This window comes from Emydura macquarii, unplaced genomic scaffold, assembly GCF_026122565.2.
Source record: "Emydura macquarii macquarii isolate MOO-44397 ecotype Brisbane River unplaced genomic scaffold, CSIRO-AGI_Emac_v2 contig_3517, whole genome shotgun sequence".
Classification (NCBI taxonomy): Eukaryota; Metazoa; Chordata; order Testudines; family Chelidae; genus Emydura; species Emydura macquarii.
This window is the reverse complement of record NW_027133654.1, coordinates 3118889-3137184: the sequence shown is the minus strand read 5'-3', so window position 1 is coordinate 3137184 and position 18296 is coordinate 3118889. Positions and strand designations below refer to the sequence as shown.

General features: G+C 38.4%; 1 protein-coding gene across 16 annotated transcripts in view; it reads left to right on the top strand.

The window, feature by feature from the left end:
- RYR2 (ryanodine receptor 2) overlaps positions 1–18296 on the top strand; it is a 646139-nt gene that overhangs the window by 205311 nt on the left and 422532 nt on the right. For 12 of the 16 annotated variants that reach the window (XM_067535798.1, XM_067535797.1, XM_067535790.1 and 9 more), the window contains 2 exons: positions 3367–3387; positions 10863–10877. The exons of the other annotated variants lie outside the window; for them this stretch is intronic. In XM_067535798.1, coding sequence (XP_067391899.1) covers positions 3367–3387; positions 10863–10877 — 36 coding nt within the window. The remainder of the gene's footprint in view (positions 1–3366; positions 3388–10862; positions 10878–18296) is intronic. 16 annotated transcript variants of the gene reach the window in all.

Here is an 18296-nt window from a genome sequence, read left to right as displayed (position 1 = left end):
TGAAATATTTTATTTTGACAAAATTTAAAGGTTTTTGTATCAACTTTGATCATTTTTAATGATTTTGATTTTCATGAAATTAAAAAATATTTTAAACTAAAAAGTCACTTAGAACTGAAATATCAAAATGTTTCATTTAAAAATGTTGAAATGAAATATTCTGATTTTTTGAGGGGTTTTTTTTTTTTGACCAATCAAATTCTGCAAAATGGGCTTGTGCTCAATGTTACAATGTCACTGAATCTGCATTTTCCACTGATAAAAGTTTTTTGTACAAAAATGTCATCCAGCTTTAAGTCGAACCCCACAAAGTCATAGAATATAACCTTGGAATCTCATTCTGCTCTTTACATCACTACACACATTGAATTCCTGTAAGAGATAGTGTTATACTTCTGCCTTAGAATAGACCTCCTGAAGGTGACTATATCCAATCAGATGAGTTTATTTTTTATTTTCAGATGGGAGCTTTCTCTAAGGGAACCAGTACTGTACTTCAAAATCAGACGGATAGTCCTCATAAGTCATAGCATTTATTCCGTACATGAATTCAAGAAATGTTCCCTTGTCAATTAAGCATTGAAATCCAGTCCTTAGGAGTACGAATAATCTCAGGGCAAAGTAGTCTTGTCTCCTGTTTTGGGATCTGCTAGATGGCCACATGGCCATCAGTATCTAAGTTCATCAAATTTTGCATATTGGTCACCCAATCTTAGCCAATATTTTTTCCTTTCTTTTGACAAAAGCTGTAAGATGGACATCAGAGTCTATGTAACACTACTTACATTGCTTTCATATTTCATTGGGCATTAAGCCTTTGTTGTTCCTTGTAATAAATAATAATAGAGGAAAATGTCAATACTTACTGTCCAGACTTTTAAAAATGGGAGCCTAAAGTTAGGATCATAAGGCAGTACTTCGGTATTTAAATAAATGGCTTGATTTTTTAAAACTACTGAGCCTGCAGGAGCTTCTCTTGATGTCACCACCATTAGAAACATGGCAGCATTAGCGTAGAATGGCTGCTGGTGTTTTTACCACCATGCTGTGGAAAACATATTGCAATATCTATCGCAAAGTCATTTCCTGACCTTACTGAAGTCAATAAGAGTTTGGCCACTGACTTCATTAGGGCCAGGATTTCACCCTAGCATTCTCATTATTTCAAGTACAACTGCTACAGCAAGAATGAGAGGCTTTCCTAGACTAACCAGCAGATATAATATGGTTTTAGAGCTGATTGTGCCTAAGTAAGGACTAAGGGCTGTAGGATTTGGCCATAGTTAAAAATGGAAGGATTTACAATGGAAGGATGTGCGTATATTCTTACGCTACATTAAGGATCATACTCTCAAAGGGGTGCATCCACAAAATTGCCCATGCGGCATTAGGCCTGCAAAACTTGACATACATATGTTTACAGCTCAAGTAATTCCACCCATAGACCTGTCTGTACAGGTCCTTTTTGCATGTTCAAAAAGATGTTGCAAAGATAGGGTTTTCTGAGTGCCAGTATATGGATACAATGTATACAGCAGCCTCTGAGAATGTGGTCTAAAATTAAGCTTGACTCTTGAAACTCTAAAATGTCATTGCTGTCTGCTAAAACAAATGGACAAGTCAGCAATCAGGAGGCAGTTGATGAACACAAGTAATAATGCAGCTTGAGCTTTAAGCGGATTCACAGCCTTTCCAAAAACAATTCTGGATGACCAATTCACTGAAGTAAATTTTGGATTAGCAGGAAAACTTCCAAAAGAACCATGGCAACATGAGACAGGTTTTATTAATTCAGTTCTCTGTAGTAGCAGCTTCCAGTCAAACCAGTCTGATTGTAATGCAAAATAGTTCATATACAATTTCAGTATTAGCGATGTCAAGAAAACAAGATGATGAATGGCAACTTTCAAGTGAAACTAACCTGACTACTCCCTTTTCATCTAGTAAGATATCTTTGTCTTATTGCTTTCTTTTGGCTTTACATATTAATGCTTTTTTAAATATACCATAGCTAGTCATTATTTCTTATTATTCTTATTAATTTATTTTAAAACATGGGAGGTTTAATTTCGAAAGGGTTTCTCTAATGTTGACTGCAGTAGATAACATATATTACCTTGACCCTGTGTTTATTTACAATTCACAGAATTGTCATAACAAACGTAAATCCAAACAGTTGAAATCCCAGAAAGTTGAAAGCTGTGTAACAGTTTGTCTTCTTCACTAGTGGAATGTGGTAGTGTTGGAAACGCAAAACTCTATATTAGCTGAAATTCTATATATATAAAATGAAAAAAGAAAACATTTGATTTTTATTAAACAATTTTCATAATAAAACCTACATTTGGGGTCTGAGCTATATGATAGCATCATATACCATGGAGATTCCTTGGGGCAATAAGGAATTGAAACACTTTTGTTGGAAATTACTCACATTTTGCACTAAAGTATTCACTGAAAATTATGAAGAACTTCAGTGGTCTTCATTAACAAAGGATCAGCATTAATTAGGAGTAAAATATCAGAGCACATGATATACTGTATTGATGTATTTTTTTATTCTACGTATCAGGAAATACAGGTGTCTTAGAAATGGTTATTTGGTCAAATACTAATTTTTTTTTAGTGTGGCAGCCACTGTATTTTAGTAGAAAGTCCTTTGTGTTTCTGAAATTTTATAAAGAGGGCCCAAACATTTTAGGTGATAATTTTTAAGTGAATTACCCTATTAAACATTGAAATTGACTTCATGGGAAGGCTTAAGGCTTCCAAGATGGTTTGTTTTCGCCTTACAAAAGTATATAAAATGACATTTTGGTATTCTGTTTTCTTCTGCTTTTGCACGTAATGTCCATTGATGTTGGGAGTTATACGTGCCAGGTGATGGTGCTGCAGAGATTAGGGTTGCTATACCCTCCCCCCATATTAGTTTTCTATCTATTAGCACCTCCTTAAAATGGCAAATCTTGGAGGGAACCCTCTGAAGTGGAATGTGATCGGTTGTGGCTGAGCATACAGAGAGGAGAATAGAAAGACTATTTAGTGTGGAAGCCTGTGGCGTACTTCAGAATACAGTTAGATTTGTGTTCTAGAATGTAGTATTGAATTAATTCAACCCCAAATATGTGTTAATCTTGTAGTTAATTATCGGACTTTATGGCTGACATTTTAGGCTTTCAAAATTTGAAGTGCTTTGCAGAAATTAATATTCAGAAAGAAATAGCTGTTAGCAAATGGGGGAGGAAAGGAGACAACTAGACAGTGGCTTCTACTCATTCCTGTTAGAAAGATTTCTAAAAATTTGAAACGATGGATCACAATATTCAAAGACACAGATGACTGATTTTTTGCTTTTCCTTTCTACAGCTAGTTGATGTGGAAAAATGGGTATGTGCTTCTGTCTTTTATTTGCTTGATTAAAAAATATTCCATGTCTGCCATTGAGTCTAATCTGTCTGTTTTGGTATGATGTGTATCATAACACTTGCACTTGCAGAGCTCAAAAAGAGGCAGGATCTGGTGATTCCTGAATTATTGTTCATCAAAAATCACACAAACAAATAATTTTCATTATTATTTATCTTGTAATTATAACTATCTTGTAGTATTAAGTTTAAATTTTGACTGTTGCCTTACAATTTTGAGCCTTGCTATTTAATGTTGTAACTCCATCCTGTAAATCTTCACTGTTGTTTCAATGCACACACAATTCTGCAATGCATGACAATAAGATAATTGTTAATATTGATAAATGATAGGTGTCATTTTATCCAGCTCCAAATTTTGTGTATACTGAATATTTTAAAATAGTGAACAGCTGCTACAGAACATACAAATATAAATGGGTTATAGATGTTATGGAACAAATGTTTTATTTTGTGTTCAAGACCTCATTTCTTACTAAATGTATTGAACTATTCCAAGCTAGTAGGATCAAACTTTCAAAAAGTGCCCTTCCCCACTAGTGTGTAATCCATGCTTACGAAGTGTGGTCCTCTGTCCCTTCTTCCCCTCTAATGGCTGGACCACATATGAGCTTGAATCTGATACAACTTTTGAGCTATCAGACTTGGATCTGTTAGTTCAGGCAGTAGAGGTTCATGCTTTTGATCTGATGTCGGAGGTCCCTGTTGCTGATGCCCTAGATAGCGGCATTAAAAGTGGCAGCCTGTACCAGGATTTGAGCGGGGTGGTGGTGGTGGGGTTCTGTGCAAACCTGATATAATTTTCATATAAAAAAATCCATTTGAACAAATAGAAATTATATAAGAAAAATCTATCATCTGCACATGTAGGGGTGCCCAAAAACACTGTGCAGGTATTTATGCTCATGCAAATAGAAAGAAGATAGAGGCCTTTTTGAAAATTTGGCCCCAAAAATCTAAACACCTTCATGATTCAATTTTATCTGCAAATACAGGAACAGATGTTCCACACTATGTAAATAGGAACAATAGCAATTTTATAGTCACCCTTTTTATTAAGGTTCCATTTATAAAGGGCTAATACAGAATGAGAATATGACTCTACAGCCTAGTGGTTAGGATAGTCTCCTAGGATTTGAGAGATCCAAGTTCAACTCCACTTTGCAAAAGTAATGAATCAATGGAGCAGGGAATAGCTTCAAAAGGCAACCCAGATCAGAGTATCCCATACCCCATTGATTAGGGCACTTGCCTGCAATGTGGGAAACCCAAGTCCAAATCCCTTTTTCACATCAGGCAAAGGGGGAAATTGAATCTGGGTTTCCAATATACCAGGGAGAGCTCTGACCATTGGGTGAAAATGTTAAGGGGTATCTGTTGCATCTCTGTCCCCAAAAAATGTTTTGGAATTGAAACTATTTGGCAAATTCGTGAGTAATTTTGACTCAACTGAAATTGCATTTTTTATTGAGTAAATTATATGTCCAAAATTTTTCACCTAGATTTACTTTGGATTAATTCAGTTACTGTTAAAGGAACACATCAACCTGAAAATCGCATAAGAAATGCGCAACTATTAGCTAGACAGTAACAGATAGCTGTTCAATGCACTGAATGTGCAGGTGGGCTGGATTCCTTGCCTCATTTTATATATCCATTCACAGACCATTTCACAGGAAATTGAAATTTCATGCACCTTCCTTGTGCATGCACAAATCTTATAGAATGCAGAGAGATCGTTTACTTGCCATACTTATTTATGCAGGTGTGTGCATAGCCAACGGAACACTAACAGATTGTTGTTGTTACTGTAAAACATAAAACCAGTGCACATGGGTGAATTTTTTTCAACTATTACTACTCTGCCAGATAGATACCATTTTTATCAGATCACTGAAAGGCATATTTATAATCTAGAAATTGTGGGGCTGATCCAAAGCCCATAGAAATCAATTTGTGTCTTTCCACTGACTTAAGTGGGCTTTTGATCAAACTCTGTGGCCCTGATCCAGCGAAAAAGGCACATGCTTAAATGCTTTGCTGGATCAGGGCCTATGTATTTGTCAAATGTTGAGTTTCCATCACCACCCTCTGAGACACGGATAGCATCTCATAAAAAGATCACAAAAATTAATTACAGAAAAGCCACATTTTTTCCCCATACTCCTTTATGTTTGAAAAGAGCTCAACACTTTTTTAGTAAAACTTCCAGGAAAAAGACCACCTGATTTGAGGACAAATGTAACAGATTTTAGCTGTAAAGATACAGCTTTGAGAAAGTTATAAGAAACTGAAAATGCCCCTTTTAGAATGGAAACAAGTGATATTTTTCTTAAATACTAAAAAGTAGGTGGTTTATACTGTACCCACTGAAGTCAATGACAAAGTTCCTTTTGAGTTCAGTGGTGTCAATTGTGCCCTAAATATTTAAGGAAGAATCAGATTGATGAATCTCTTCTGCTGAAATAAAAAACAAGCCTTTTTCCTGTTCCTCAAATCAGTCCGAATGATAAAACTATTTTTCATCTCCCTCTGCAAGTAAATCTTTTACAGTGAGAGAAGTATGCATTTTTTGATATTTCATAAAAGATTTACTTTCAAAATCTATATGGAGCCTGTCTAGGTAACAAAATCCTGATTGAACTGGATTGAGAGGAACAGAAAAATTTGACTTCTGGGAGAAACTGAGTTGGACTGAATAAAGCAGAAGAGCTGGCCTCTGGGAAATACTATTTGGAGATGAGTAGAATAAGGAAACTAGGGGTAGTTCAGAGGTTAAAACGGCAGAGAAGAACTAAGCTTCAGCAAAGCATAGCAAAGGTTACAATATAATTTATAAGTTGCCTAGCCTAGTAGGCTAATTACTCTGGTTTCAAATGTTTAACGGGTTATCTAAGGATGTGAATGTTCTTTGAGAATTGTCTTGTGCACACTGTATCATGAAATGCATCTATAGGAATATAGATATTTTGTTATGTCATTATGGACAGAAGCAAATTACGCATGTTACAGAACAAATACAAAGACATGGTCCCTACCTTGAAGAACTTGCATTCTGATTTTGGACATGATGTGAAGTGTATGGATAAAAATGGAGGAAGAACAAGGGTCTCAGCAATGTCACCACATGGTCAGCCAATTAGGCATATATACATCTTGATGACTTAAATGAAAATTGAGAGATGGGCGGGAGAGACAACCACATGAGGTTCAAATGAAGAACTATGCTAAAAGATGTATTTTAATATGGAATTACTGTTTTAAATACCAGTGCCTAATGGCATAATTTAATCCAGAGCTGGAAATCCTGCATAAAAATAGTAAATTATTTAAAATTAATCTAAAAGTATTATGGATTATGAGATTTGATGAAGCTCTTTATTTTTGGGGTTGTAGCTCTGTTCCATTTAAAAGAAATTAACGTGATGGTTGTCTAAATGCACTTCTCTCTCCAAGGCTGAATTGATGTGAGGTCTGAATTTTTGTATGCAACAGTAGAAGTACTTTCTAATATTGTGTTATGAATCCTTTCCCCTTTTTCATTCAACATCAAGCTGTAGAACTGTGGTCCGTGCACCACCAGTGGACTGCAGAAAACTATCTGTTCGCATAGGACTGCCTATTTCTACTTATTCCTAGCAGCTAAGCCACAATAAAACATAGCTAAAAAAGCATTAAAGACTTTCCTAATATTAGTTTTCCATGTAAGCAATAACTGTAGCTGTCACAAGCATGTTATGATAAAGAATAAAACTGTGGGTTGGCTTCACAGAGGGGCAGCAGGAGCAGAGATGTGTCTACACTCCCTATAATCCCCAGAGAAAAACTTCTATAGCATTTCTCTTGAGATCTCTTTGGGGAGGACTGTGTGGGAGGGCTAGAATTGTGTTAGGTCAGCCTTGAAGAAGAATTTCTGGACAAATGCATGTACCTGAGATGCATTGATATTTTCATCCTCTGGACAGATGACTTGAACTCTCATACATTTCCACCGCAACTTCAACAATGACCATCCGTCCATGAAACTCTCAGTGGAACACTCCCACACAAGCATCAACACCCTGGACACCATTATCAGCATCAGCAATGGAACCCTACAGAAGAAACCAACAGATCACCACACCTACCTTCATAGATCCAGTAACCACCCAAACACACCCAAAAATCTATTCTCTATAGCCAGCCACTCAAATAACATAGAATACAGTCTGAGGAAAAAGCCCAGGATACACACCTTAACACACTCAAAACTGCCTTCACCACACAAGCATGCTCCACCAGAGAAGTAGCTCACATCATGGAAAGGACCACATAAATACACTGAGAGAACCTGATTCAATACAGAAATATCCCCCCCCTTGCAAACCTCATACTCCTAGTTATCACTGGAACCCTTATGGGGGATCATCAAACAATTACAACCCATAGTTGAGGGGGACCTCATCCTGAAAGAAATCTTTCTTGAATCCCCTTTTCTGGCCTTCAGACAAACTCCCCACCTCTCCAAGCACATCCCCAGAAGCAAGCTCCCCACAGACTAGGACCCACCAACTCAAAGCAGCACCAGACCCTGCCAGACCAACAGATGGAAAACCTGCAGACATATCTCCAGTGCTTCAATGATTAACACCCTGGCAACACAGCTTTGAAGATCCATGGGTCCTACGCATGCCTATCACAACATGTGGTGTATCTTGCCCAGTGCACTACATGCCCCAATAACAACTTTGTGGGTGAAACCAGACCATCGCTACACTCTTGAATGACCTCTCTCAGGAAAATTTATAAAAGAAAAAACACCATATTACACTTTTCACAAAGTGCTCACTCTATACCTGATCTATCTGTCCTCTGCCTCAAAGGAAACCTGCACAACTCTTTCAAAAGATGAGCGTGGGAGCTTAAATTCATAACTTGACTGATCCTAAAAATCCTGGTTGTATTAAAGACACTGGATTAATGGCTTATTACAACGCTCTGTAACCCACTAACCGCCCTTTTTTCTCCTATGACTACAGGGGGGTTAATGGGCCGCTTCACCTTGAATGGTCCTTAGAATATGCACTAACTACTTATATGATGTCTGTTCTATCTTGTATTTAGCTGTGACACTGAGTTCCTTTCCAAGACCTGAAGAAGAGCGCTGTGTAGCTTGAAAGCTTGTCTTTCTCACTAACATAACTTGGTCTAATAAAAGATATGGACTAATAAAAAATATAACTTCATCCACCTTGTCCACCTTCTGGACTCTAAATTAAAGACCCTGGGCACCACTGCACAGAACTCAGTGAAGACTGCTCCTCAATGTTCAGAGGCAGACAGAAAAGGAAAACAAAATGTTGGGATGTATGTAAGGAATGGGATGGAGAATATTCACTGAAACTGTTATTATGCCATTACATAAATAAATTGTACAGACTCAACTGGACTATTGTGATCAGTTCTCGTCATCCTGTTTTTTAAAAAAAAAAAAAAAAAAAAAAACCAAAAACAAAAGGGAGTCCGAGATGGATGGCAAAAATGATTACAGGCATAGAAATCTTTCCATGAGAGAAGACTGTAAAAAGACTAGCACTGTTTTGCATCTTCCATCATGGAAAATATTTTTTCAGCTAACTTTTTATCTGTCTAAGGAATTTATTGCTGTAGTATCTGAGCACTTCATTATCTTTAATGTATGTACCTTGTGAGGTAGAGAAGTGCTATTATCCCCATTTTACAACAGAGAACTGAGGCAGAGGGAGACTAAGGGACATGTTCAAGTCCACACCCTAAATCTGTGGCAGAGCAGGGACTTGAACCCTGGTTTTCCAAGTTTTAGGCTAGTGCCCTAACCACTGGGACTGTCCTTCCTTTTGAAGTCCAAATGATTTTTTTTTCTTAATATCTCAGGGCCAAATCTCCTCTCTGATGCCTGCCTGGTTCCTGTGATTTCATGTGTGCACATACCCAAAATAATATTTAGCCCTAAGGGTCTGATCCTCCCTTCCTTGCAAACTCAATACACCCCCAATTAATGTTGGAGGGAGTTTTAGGAGTACAAGGAATATGATTTCTTGCTGTGAAATGTTTAAACATCAGAAATAAAATAATTTAAAAACAGAAATCAAATCCAATTGTATATAATTAATTGATTTTAAGGCCAGACAGAGCTATTGTGATCAGCTAGTCTGAACTTCTGCATAACATTGACCTTAAAACTTCAACCAGTAATTTCTGTATTGAACCCAATGACTTGTGGTTGAACTAGAGCTTAGATTTAATTTTGATTTTAAAAAACTTTGTGATGGAGTATCTACTACGTATCTATTTCCTTGTTGCTGTCGTCCGTCCGTCTTCGTCCGTCCCCTCCCCCCCCCCCCCCGCCGCGCGCTAGCGTTGTTGAATCTACTGCGGTGATGCCGCAATCTGGTTGTACAAGAAATTTTCAGAATCTCTGATGCTATGCGAAGTTGTCAGCTCTTCTGTAAGACCATGAATCTTTTTTTCCAAGCAGGTCGTCACCTTGCAATTCATGAACCAGAAATCTAATTTGCTTTTAGAGAGAAAAGAAAACATGGCACATCCCCTGCAGATCACAATGACTGTTTCCTTGGTTTTCATCATAGTTTCTGGTCTAGAGGCATATGTAAAATGAAAGCATCTAGACTTATCTCAAACTTTCCTGCTCACTGGTTACAGATAGGTCATCCCCCCCCCAAGGTTGGCAGTCAAATGTCAGTCACCACCCTCACTCTGAGGGATTACAGAAAGACCTGGAGTGATCAAAAGCCTGAAAGCCCAGTCACAAGGCCCTCCTAGAGAGAGAAAGAAAACACACATGACTGCTGAATACGATACATATGTAATAAGTGAATTAATATTTAAGAGGTATTTGAAAACTATATTATGGATTTCCATAGTTTTTTGGCATCTTAGTGCAAATGGCATCGGAGTAACTCCTTAGAATCTGTATGTGAAACTGTTTTCTTAATTTACTATGTACATGCATATTTATAACATAGTCACTGCAATCAGTTCTGTTGCTGTCTGGATCACTGCATTTTGAATGTGGAAAACTGAAATGAAGTTAGAAAGCATTTGCAGAGCACATTATTAAAACATTTCAGCTGTGATTCCTATTCTAAATGCACTCAGTTTTTTTCTTTACACAATACAAACTACTACATTTGTTGTGTGATTTTAATATACTGTAAAGTTGAGAAAATTATTGTGCAGATAAGTTCTGAAGTATTGTTTTGAGCAGATGTGCTTTCTAGCACATACTGTAATTATATAATTGTTATGGCAAATTCTGCTTTTCAATGTGACTTGTACTTCTGTGTATCCTGTTCACTATTTTAAGGAAAACACACAATATTTTTAAGTCCCTGAGAGCAAATATTCATTTTGTTTTGTTTTTTCTCTCTCTCCCCGCCCTCACCCTTGGCTCTGCAGAAATTTATGATGAAGGTAAGCAAGCTAAAAACCTAGTATTGTGTTTTGTATGACTTTTTACTATTTTATTTCATTTTTCTTATTTTTATTTTTTAAAAGTTTAATATTAAACTTTCACCAGATTTTGACTTCTTGGACTTTTGAAAGCTTTGGATTTAGAAACCACACTAACTTTAGTTTAGAGCATTTTTTTATGATCATGGATGGGCGGAGGCAGGCACTCTGGGCTATGTAAAGCAATAATATTTGAAAGGATAACTTTAACACTTTAATAAACTTTCTTAACAATTGTTTTAAAATATTAAAGCAATTATCTAAAGAGGTGAAAAACTTTCCCAGCTATTGCTAAAATGTATATTTTAATGATTTAGAAAAGATAATGTTTGATACATTTTATAGCTTTATTTTATATATTTGTTGTCTCTATTCTTTCTTTGTATTACCTCTTTTTATGATTGGCCAGTTTTTGCCATTCCTAATTAGTCGTTATACAGCCAATGGGATTGGTGTAATATAGAGTTTAGCACACAATAAAACTTGAGGCAATAAATAAGTGTCCCAATAAAAAATAACTGAACATATTGAAAACGGATGCAACACATTCTGATTCTGCTGTACCTGTAATGCTGCTAGGATGGTTTAACATGGCAGCTGGGATGGCTGAACATGTCTATGGCAATGGCATCTGCACCCTCAAGTCATCTGAATAAGCACATTCCTGGCTGTGGGTGGCCTAATTCTGGAAGTCTTTTTCTAATGGTATAAGGAAGTTCTAGATAAATTTCAAAAGGTTTTGAAAAGTTCACATGAACCCTGAAAGGTTTAGTTCTTATTCAGTGATTGATCCAAAATTTGTTGGTTGTCTGTTTTTCTACCTTTCCTTCTAATAGTAATCTCCCTCTCCAATGCATCTGACTACCAGTGTATTTACTTAGTTATCCTCTTTGAAATAAGTGAAATTCTTTAAACCGAATAAAGATAGTATCATCTAATACATCGTAAGAAATACACCCCACAACCTGGGTTTGGGGCTACAGCACTTCACCTTCCATTCCTATGTCCGCTGCTCCAGCCCAGTGGCGCTCAACCTTTCCAGACTACTGTACCTCTTTCGGGAGTCTGATTTGTCTTGTGTACCCCAAGTTTCACCTCTCTTAAAAACTACTTTTTTACAAAACCAGACATAAAAATACAAATCTCCTCACCTGCTGCTTAGAGATGGCCACAGATACTCGTGCCCTTCCCAGCTTCTACATTCTGTGAATTCTGTAAGGCATGTGCTATCGGGCTCAAATGTCCCCAGGGCAACCATGTTCTCAAGTAGCCCTATGGCTGTCAGGAACCAAGGCTTCACAGTTGGTGGGGCATCATCTGTGGATCTTGGTGACAAACAGGGTGAGCTCCCAGATCTATTGGCCTGAAATTGAGATGACAGCATCAGCAATGCCACTGTGTACTCCTGGAACATGCACTGAACAAAAAGAAATGTTAAATAAGAGGCCATGCAGTACGAAAACCCTCACTAGCCTCATTACTTGAGCAGACATAGCTGTCTATTCAATGTATGAACAACGGCTTGGGTGTTACATCCTAAACAAATCTTTTTATTTCTGAATGTGACTCCCTAAATAAAGACTGCCACCAATATTGGAGAATATTAAAGAAGGGTAATGTCCCATGTAATACATTGAGCTACCCAATCCTATGGCCACCGCTGAGCACACCACTCCCCTTGATAGTTCCCCTGAGGTGTTGGATTGCACTTGAAGTTCCATCTGCAGCATCTAGTCCAAACACCCAATTTAAATTGCTCAAGAAATTTCTCCCATTCCTCTAATTCTTCCTTCATTTCCCTGGTCCCACTGACAAAATGATGAGAGTTTTGTACCTCAGAAGTAGCAGCTTCCAGATGGGCACAAAATGCCCTATCCAGGGCGCCCAGCTGGCAACCAAAGTTTAAGTGCCCCATGATCTCCTGTAGCTGTTTCAAGGTAACTTTTTTATTATCTTTGATTGCTCTTATCAGTGCCCTAACAGTATGTAACTTCTCTGCAGATGTATGAGAAAACACCCTGAACTATGTCCAGTTCAATTCCCATGTACAATAACCTTTGTGCAGGGCCTTCAGTTTCTTCACTGGCAAAGGGAGCCCCCAAGCACTCAGCTAAATCTTGAAATACCCTCAGCAGGTAGGCACAATTGCTTGACCAGAATTTCTCTGCAAAGTGAAAGTCATCAAAATAGTGCACTGCATGATGCAAGTCAAAAGTATAATTGAGTTAAAAAAAAAAAAACTAAGTAAGTTCCTGGAGTACAGGTCCATCAATGGCTATAAGCCAAGATGGTCAGAGATGCAACCCATGTTCTGGATGTCCCTAAACCTCTGATTGCCAGAAGTTGGAACTGGATGACAGGGATGGGCCACTTGATAAATTGCACTGTTCTGTTTATTCCCTCTGAAGCATCTGGTGCTGGCCCCTGTCGGGAGACAGGATGCTGGGCTAAATGGGCCATTGGTCCATCGCAGTTGGGCCATTCTTATGTTCCTGTGTAAGTCCGTCTCTCTCTCAATTGCCACTACAGCCTGGTGCTGAATCTCTCAAAAGCTGCACCGTACACTGAGCATCCCATTGGCATGGAGATACCCTTGGTACGGTGCAAAGAGACCCGCAGCCAATCCCTTCCTCTACTGTGGTCTGGTGGTGAACTCCAACCTAGAGCTCAGGGGCCTCGACTGTACTACCAGCAGGCTCAGGGGGAGAGGTACAGGCCCAGAAACACTTGCATCCTCTCCATCCTGCAGTTGATCTCAATTAGGCTGGGACCCTCACTTTCCCTGAGCATATGCTCCCTGTAGAAGGGATTTGGGGTCCCAGCTGGAGGGATTATGCTGGTCTGACTCATCACTAGCTGCAAGGTGAACAGTCCCAACCAAGGTCCTGTTTCCTGTCTGCCATCATCTCCCTGGCTTAGTCTGCTTTTCAATCCAGGATGGTGGGGTCTGTTCTTTAGCTCCTCTTTTCAGCATCAGTGTCTTCTTGTGTTTTCCAAAGTGCTGTGGAAATAGGACCTCCTTCGCTCTGGGGCAATGATCCTAGGCCCATTATTCCCTGGCAAAACTGCGCAAAGGTCTCCTTGCCCAACTCGTTGCACCACTCCTAATGCTTCCATGCGGACCAGACTTGGGTCCTCCATGGCACAAGAAGGGGACGCCCCTTCTGTGGCCACTGGCTGCTTCTTTGCCCCAGTGGCACCAACCTCTGCTGTAGTTGCAGAGTGAGGGGCTGCTACAAAGCTAGCGGTCATAGCTGCCAGCTGCCCCCCCAACCTCCAGATGCTGTACTCTGGCTATGGGCTGCCCCCATTCCGAGCGGTGGGTGGACAGAAGGCCCCAGAACCTTCCTGCCCGAGCTGAGAGTTGGCGGGGAGGGAATCCCAGCATCCTGTTGGTCCCAGCCAAATGGCTCCCAGAGTGGGTGCTTGAAGCACCCTCTGCCATAACAGCCACACATGTCCCTTGCCCCCTCCTCTGTAAGTAGAGCGAGTGGGGAGGCCTGTGGGAGCTAGGAGGCCAAATGCTCCTGCAGCAGCAGTGGCAGCCCCATGTGTCCCTTGAAGGGAAGTGGGACTCTTAGTTTCTGCAACTTCCCCCAGTTTTAGACTTCTCTCATTCTTTGCTGTCCAATCAAAGGACCTCCACTGCTAACAAGGGTAAGAGGGTATTCTGCCACTCAAGTCTCCTCAATGTCTGTGTTCTGAGCCAACAAGAACTTCTACTTCTAACCCTCCAGCACGGTCTGTTGGTTGTGCTGCTATGGAAAAGCAAGGACTGATTTACTCTTCTTCAGGTTTTCCAGTTGGCTGTTGCCTATTACAATAAAATCCTGGGGCTGAGGCTCTCCCCAGTGAGATTAATTTCAGTATTTCCATTGAGAAGGCTATAAAAAACTGATCACTTCCTCCAAAGGGAATTGTGTGACACTTATCTACTATATTTTAGGATTATTTTTCTTAACTGGAGAGGCGAGTGCTCTTCAGATTTCAGAAGTGAGCTCTTACTGCTTCACCAAATCATAATTGATTGAAAAGTTACTTAGTAATATTACGGATTTCATCGTTTTTATATTAATGTTGTTATTAGAGCATCTGCTATCCCTCTGCAGAAATGGCTAGAGTGCCTTGTGAAAGTTTGTAATATTGTAACATTAATTGTCTCTTTCATTCCATACCTTTTAGTTCTTTTGTTGCAAATTCCACCATGAAAAAGTGATTGTCAGACAGCAAAACTTGGATTTATCATTATGTATGTTAATACGCTTGGTTTCTGAACCAGCAGCCTTTAAAAAGAAAATTGTAATACTGAGAATTGCTTTCTTCTTGGCTGTCCCATTTATCAAGAAGGTATAAGGTTGGGGACACTCATTATTCAAACCTATTTGTTATGTTTTCTCACAGAGAAGTTTGCGTTTTGTTTGCTATTAAGTATTATTATTTTATGTATAATTTATTTTCATAGTGCCAAAACTGTGCATGGCACTTCAGAGACAAATAGAAGAGACAGTTCTTGCGCATAGAAGCTTGCAATCTTGGTAATTTTGTGATTTCTGTTTTTCTTGACAAAAGCAGTATTGGTTTTCTGTGCTGGTTGATTCTATGGGACATGGATACCACTGCCTTGTATTATGCTGACTAATATTGTTTCATTGCTTTGTTGTGCTCTCTTGCCTTATCTGTCTGTATCTATCTATTCTATCTTGTCTTCTACTTAGATTGTAAGCTCTTCGGGGCAGGGACCATGTTTGTACGGCACCTTACACAATGGGGTCCTGGTCTATGATTAGGGCATGTAGGAACTGTGGTAATACAAAAAGGTAACAATAATTATAATGTAATTCACTTGGAGACTTATACATCTGAAAAGTATATTGATTTTATACAATGCACATTATATTTAAACTTTGAATTCTATTTCTGTACTAGAACAGCTCTTGTTAGTCAAGTAATCGCTAGTTCAGATGATCTGTTATCTTTCTCATAGACTATGGGATATAACTAACAAACTGACTTCTAAAAGTTCATTCAAAGGATGGACACTTGAAATCTTTCAATTTATCATTATTGCAGCTCCTTTTAGAGACATATAGATTACTGAACTGCAGCCTCCAATGCATTTGAACCCAAGATGCCTGAAGCATTGTTACACGTTGAAGTACCAACTTATCGTTGGTGTGCACTCATCACTTCCTCATCAACAAACCACTTAACATCTAATGCTTTTATTCATCTGCTGGCTTCCAAAATGTTGTCTGCCTGTGCTGGATGGTCTTTTGCATTTCCAGCAGCTAAAGGCTGAAATCTATTACAAAAGAAGTTAAAGCAAAGAGCCTCAAATCTTAGTTTTTTGAAGAGCGACTAGGTCAGATTTTGATGGAGAAGAGCCTGGATGCACTTCTGCTTGGCATAGGTGATGGTTTCTTTTACAGATCGACATTCTCATGCTTGATTCTCCTTTCTAATGGGCTGAACAAAAATCCCAGATCCAAATGAATCCAACAAAGGTCCATCTTTTGGTATGGATGGCTGAAGAGTTTGAAGCCTGATCGGGGTGACTGCTTATGAAGGATGGAGGTTTGATTGAGGAAAGTCCTGTGATTTGTGTTGTGTTTTTCTGTGGGTTTACTGCTGGTTTTATTTTTGTTGTACTTGTTTATTAAATGATGGCAAAGGTTCCCAGAACAGAAAAGTGCCACCTTATGTTATTTATAACTTCAAACTGCCATTTGTCCCTTTGGAAATCTCCTCCTTTTAGGCTGATTTAGAGAATGCATAGGCTGAGCATGGAAAGCTTCTCCCCATCAACATTTTTTCACGTTGTTTTTATTAATAGCTTCCATTCTCTCTGTAACATGAAATGGTAGTTCCATGGCCTCTATTTGTATTATTTTGCTAGTGAACTAAATGTTCTGATCCTGAATGAGTAAAACTGGGCAACTTCAGTTATCTGAAGGTTAAAGAGCAAGATCCCACCAAAGTTGGACTTACAAGAATTGCATAATGTTGTCATTGCAATAACTCTTATGGCATTAAAATGCCCTCCATTCACTACTCTGTATTGAGAAAAAGGTAATTAAACCTACTACAGCCACAATTCCTAAAATAGCATCATATATATTTGGTGGAATGATTAGCTTTACCCAGCCTCAACAGGTATTAATAACCTGACATCAAAAAAAGTAGTCAGCAATGTTCTTGTGCATAAATTCCTATTTACTGTATTAGTCATCATTATTTTGTTTTTACACGTGCCAGTCTTCTAAGCCCATTTTAGCATTTTAAGCTTTTGATAGTAATAATTTATCTGCAGCCTGGAGGGTCCAGTTTGCTTTAGAAATAATACAGTGCCTCCATTTTTTAGAGAAATGCTACATTTTAATACACAATGTTTTAAAGATTAATGTTTTAATGTTTTAATCCAATGCTTTTAGACTAATTGCCAGTAAAAAAAATCCACATTTGAAACAGTGACCATGATATCTTTTAGTCTTTGATTTAGAAGACACTGATGAAGAAATCAAAAGAAGGTATAACCACTCTCTTTTTACTTAACTGCTCTTACCAAAAATAAAACTTTAGGTGCTATAAAAATGTCAACTCATCATCTGTAGCATTTGTGGGTTTTTCTACCCCCCCACCCCGGTTAGTGTAGGTCACGTGTCCCATATTTTAGAAGGTTCTAATAAGGAACAATGTGACATAATTTATTGTTTTAATCAACTTTATCTCCTATCAGAGCTGCACAACAATTTTTCTTTACGGTTCCAATAGTTGCACTTACCATTTACCATAATTCCCTTCTGACGAGGTATCCATCATAAAATTAGTTCTTGCAGCTGCAAAAAGCTGTTAACTTAAAAACTCAGCATTTTTAGAGAATAATTCTTCATTACAATGCGTTTTAGCTCTTGCTTTCTTTTGACACATTCAGCAGTAGTGGGATGTTGTTAATTGCTAGCATTGGTGACTGGAGTTGCTTGAATATTTATATATTAAAGGAGTTTCAGTTAGAACTTCCGTTCAGATGTTGAAACATTACAATTCTGTAGTTATGCTCCTAGGAATATCAGAAGTTGCTACAACTTATTTTACACACACAAATTGCAGTGATATAACTCTCCCCATTTGGGTAGGATCAGTCATAAATTTACACAAGTCTGTCTTCCACTGATAGCTCCATGAGTTAACTTGATATAGTTCTTTCTCTTTATATTTTACTGGCACAGCTCTATCCCTGGAGTTAAATCGAGGTAGTGGCAATATGGTCATGTACTTAAACTGATGTAGTAGCACCCGTGCAAGAAGTCCTCCCATTGCTATACTGCATTGCACCTCTCAGCTGAAGAATTGACCTGTCTGGCAACCAGGAACTCCTTAATG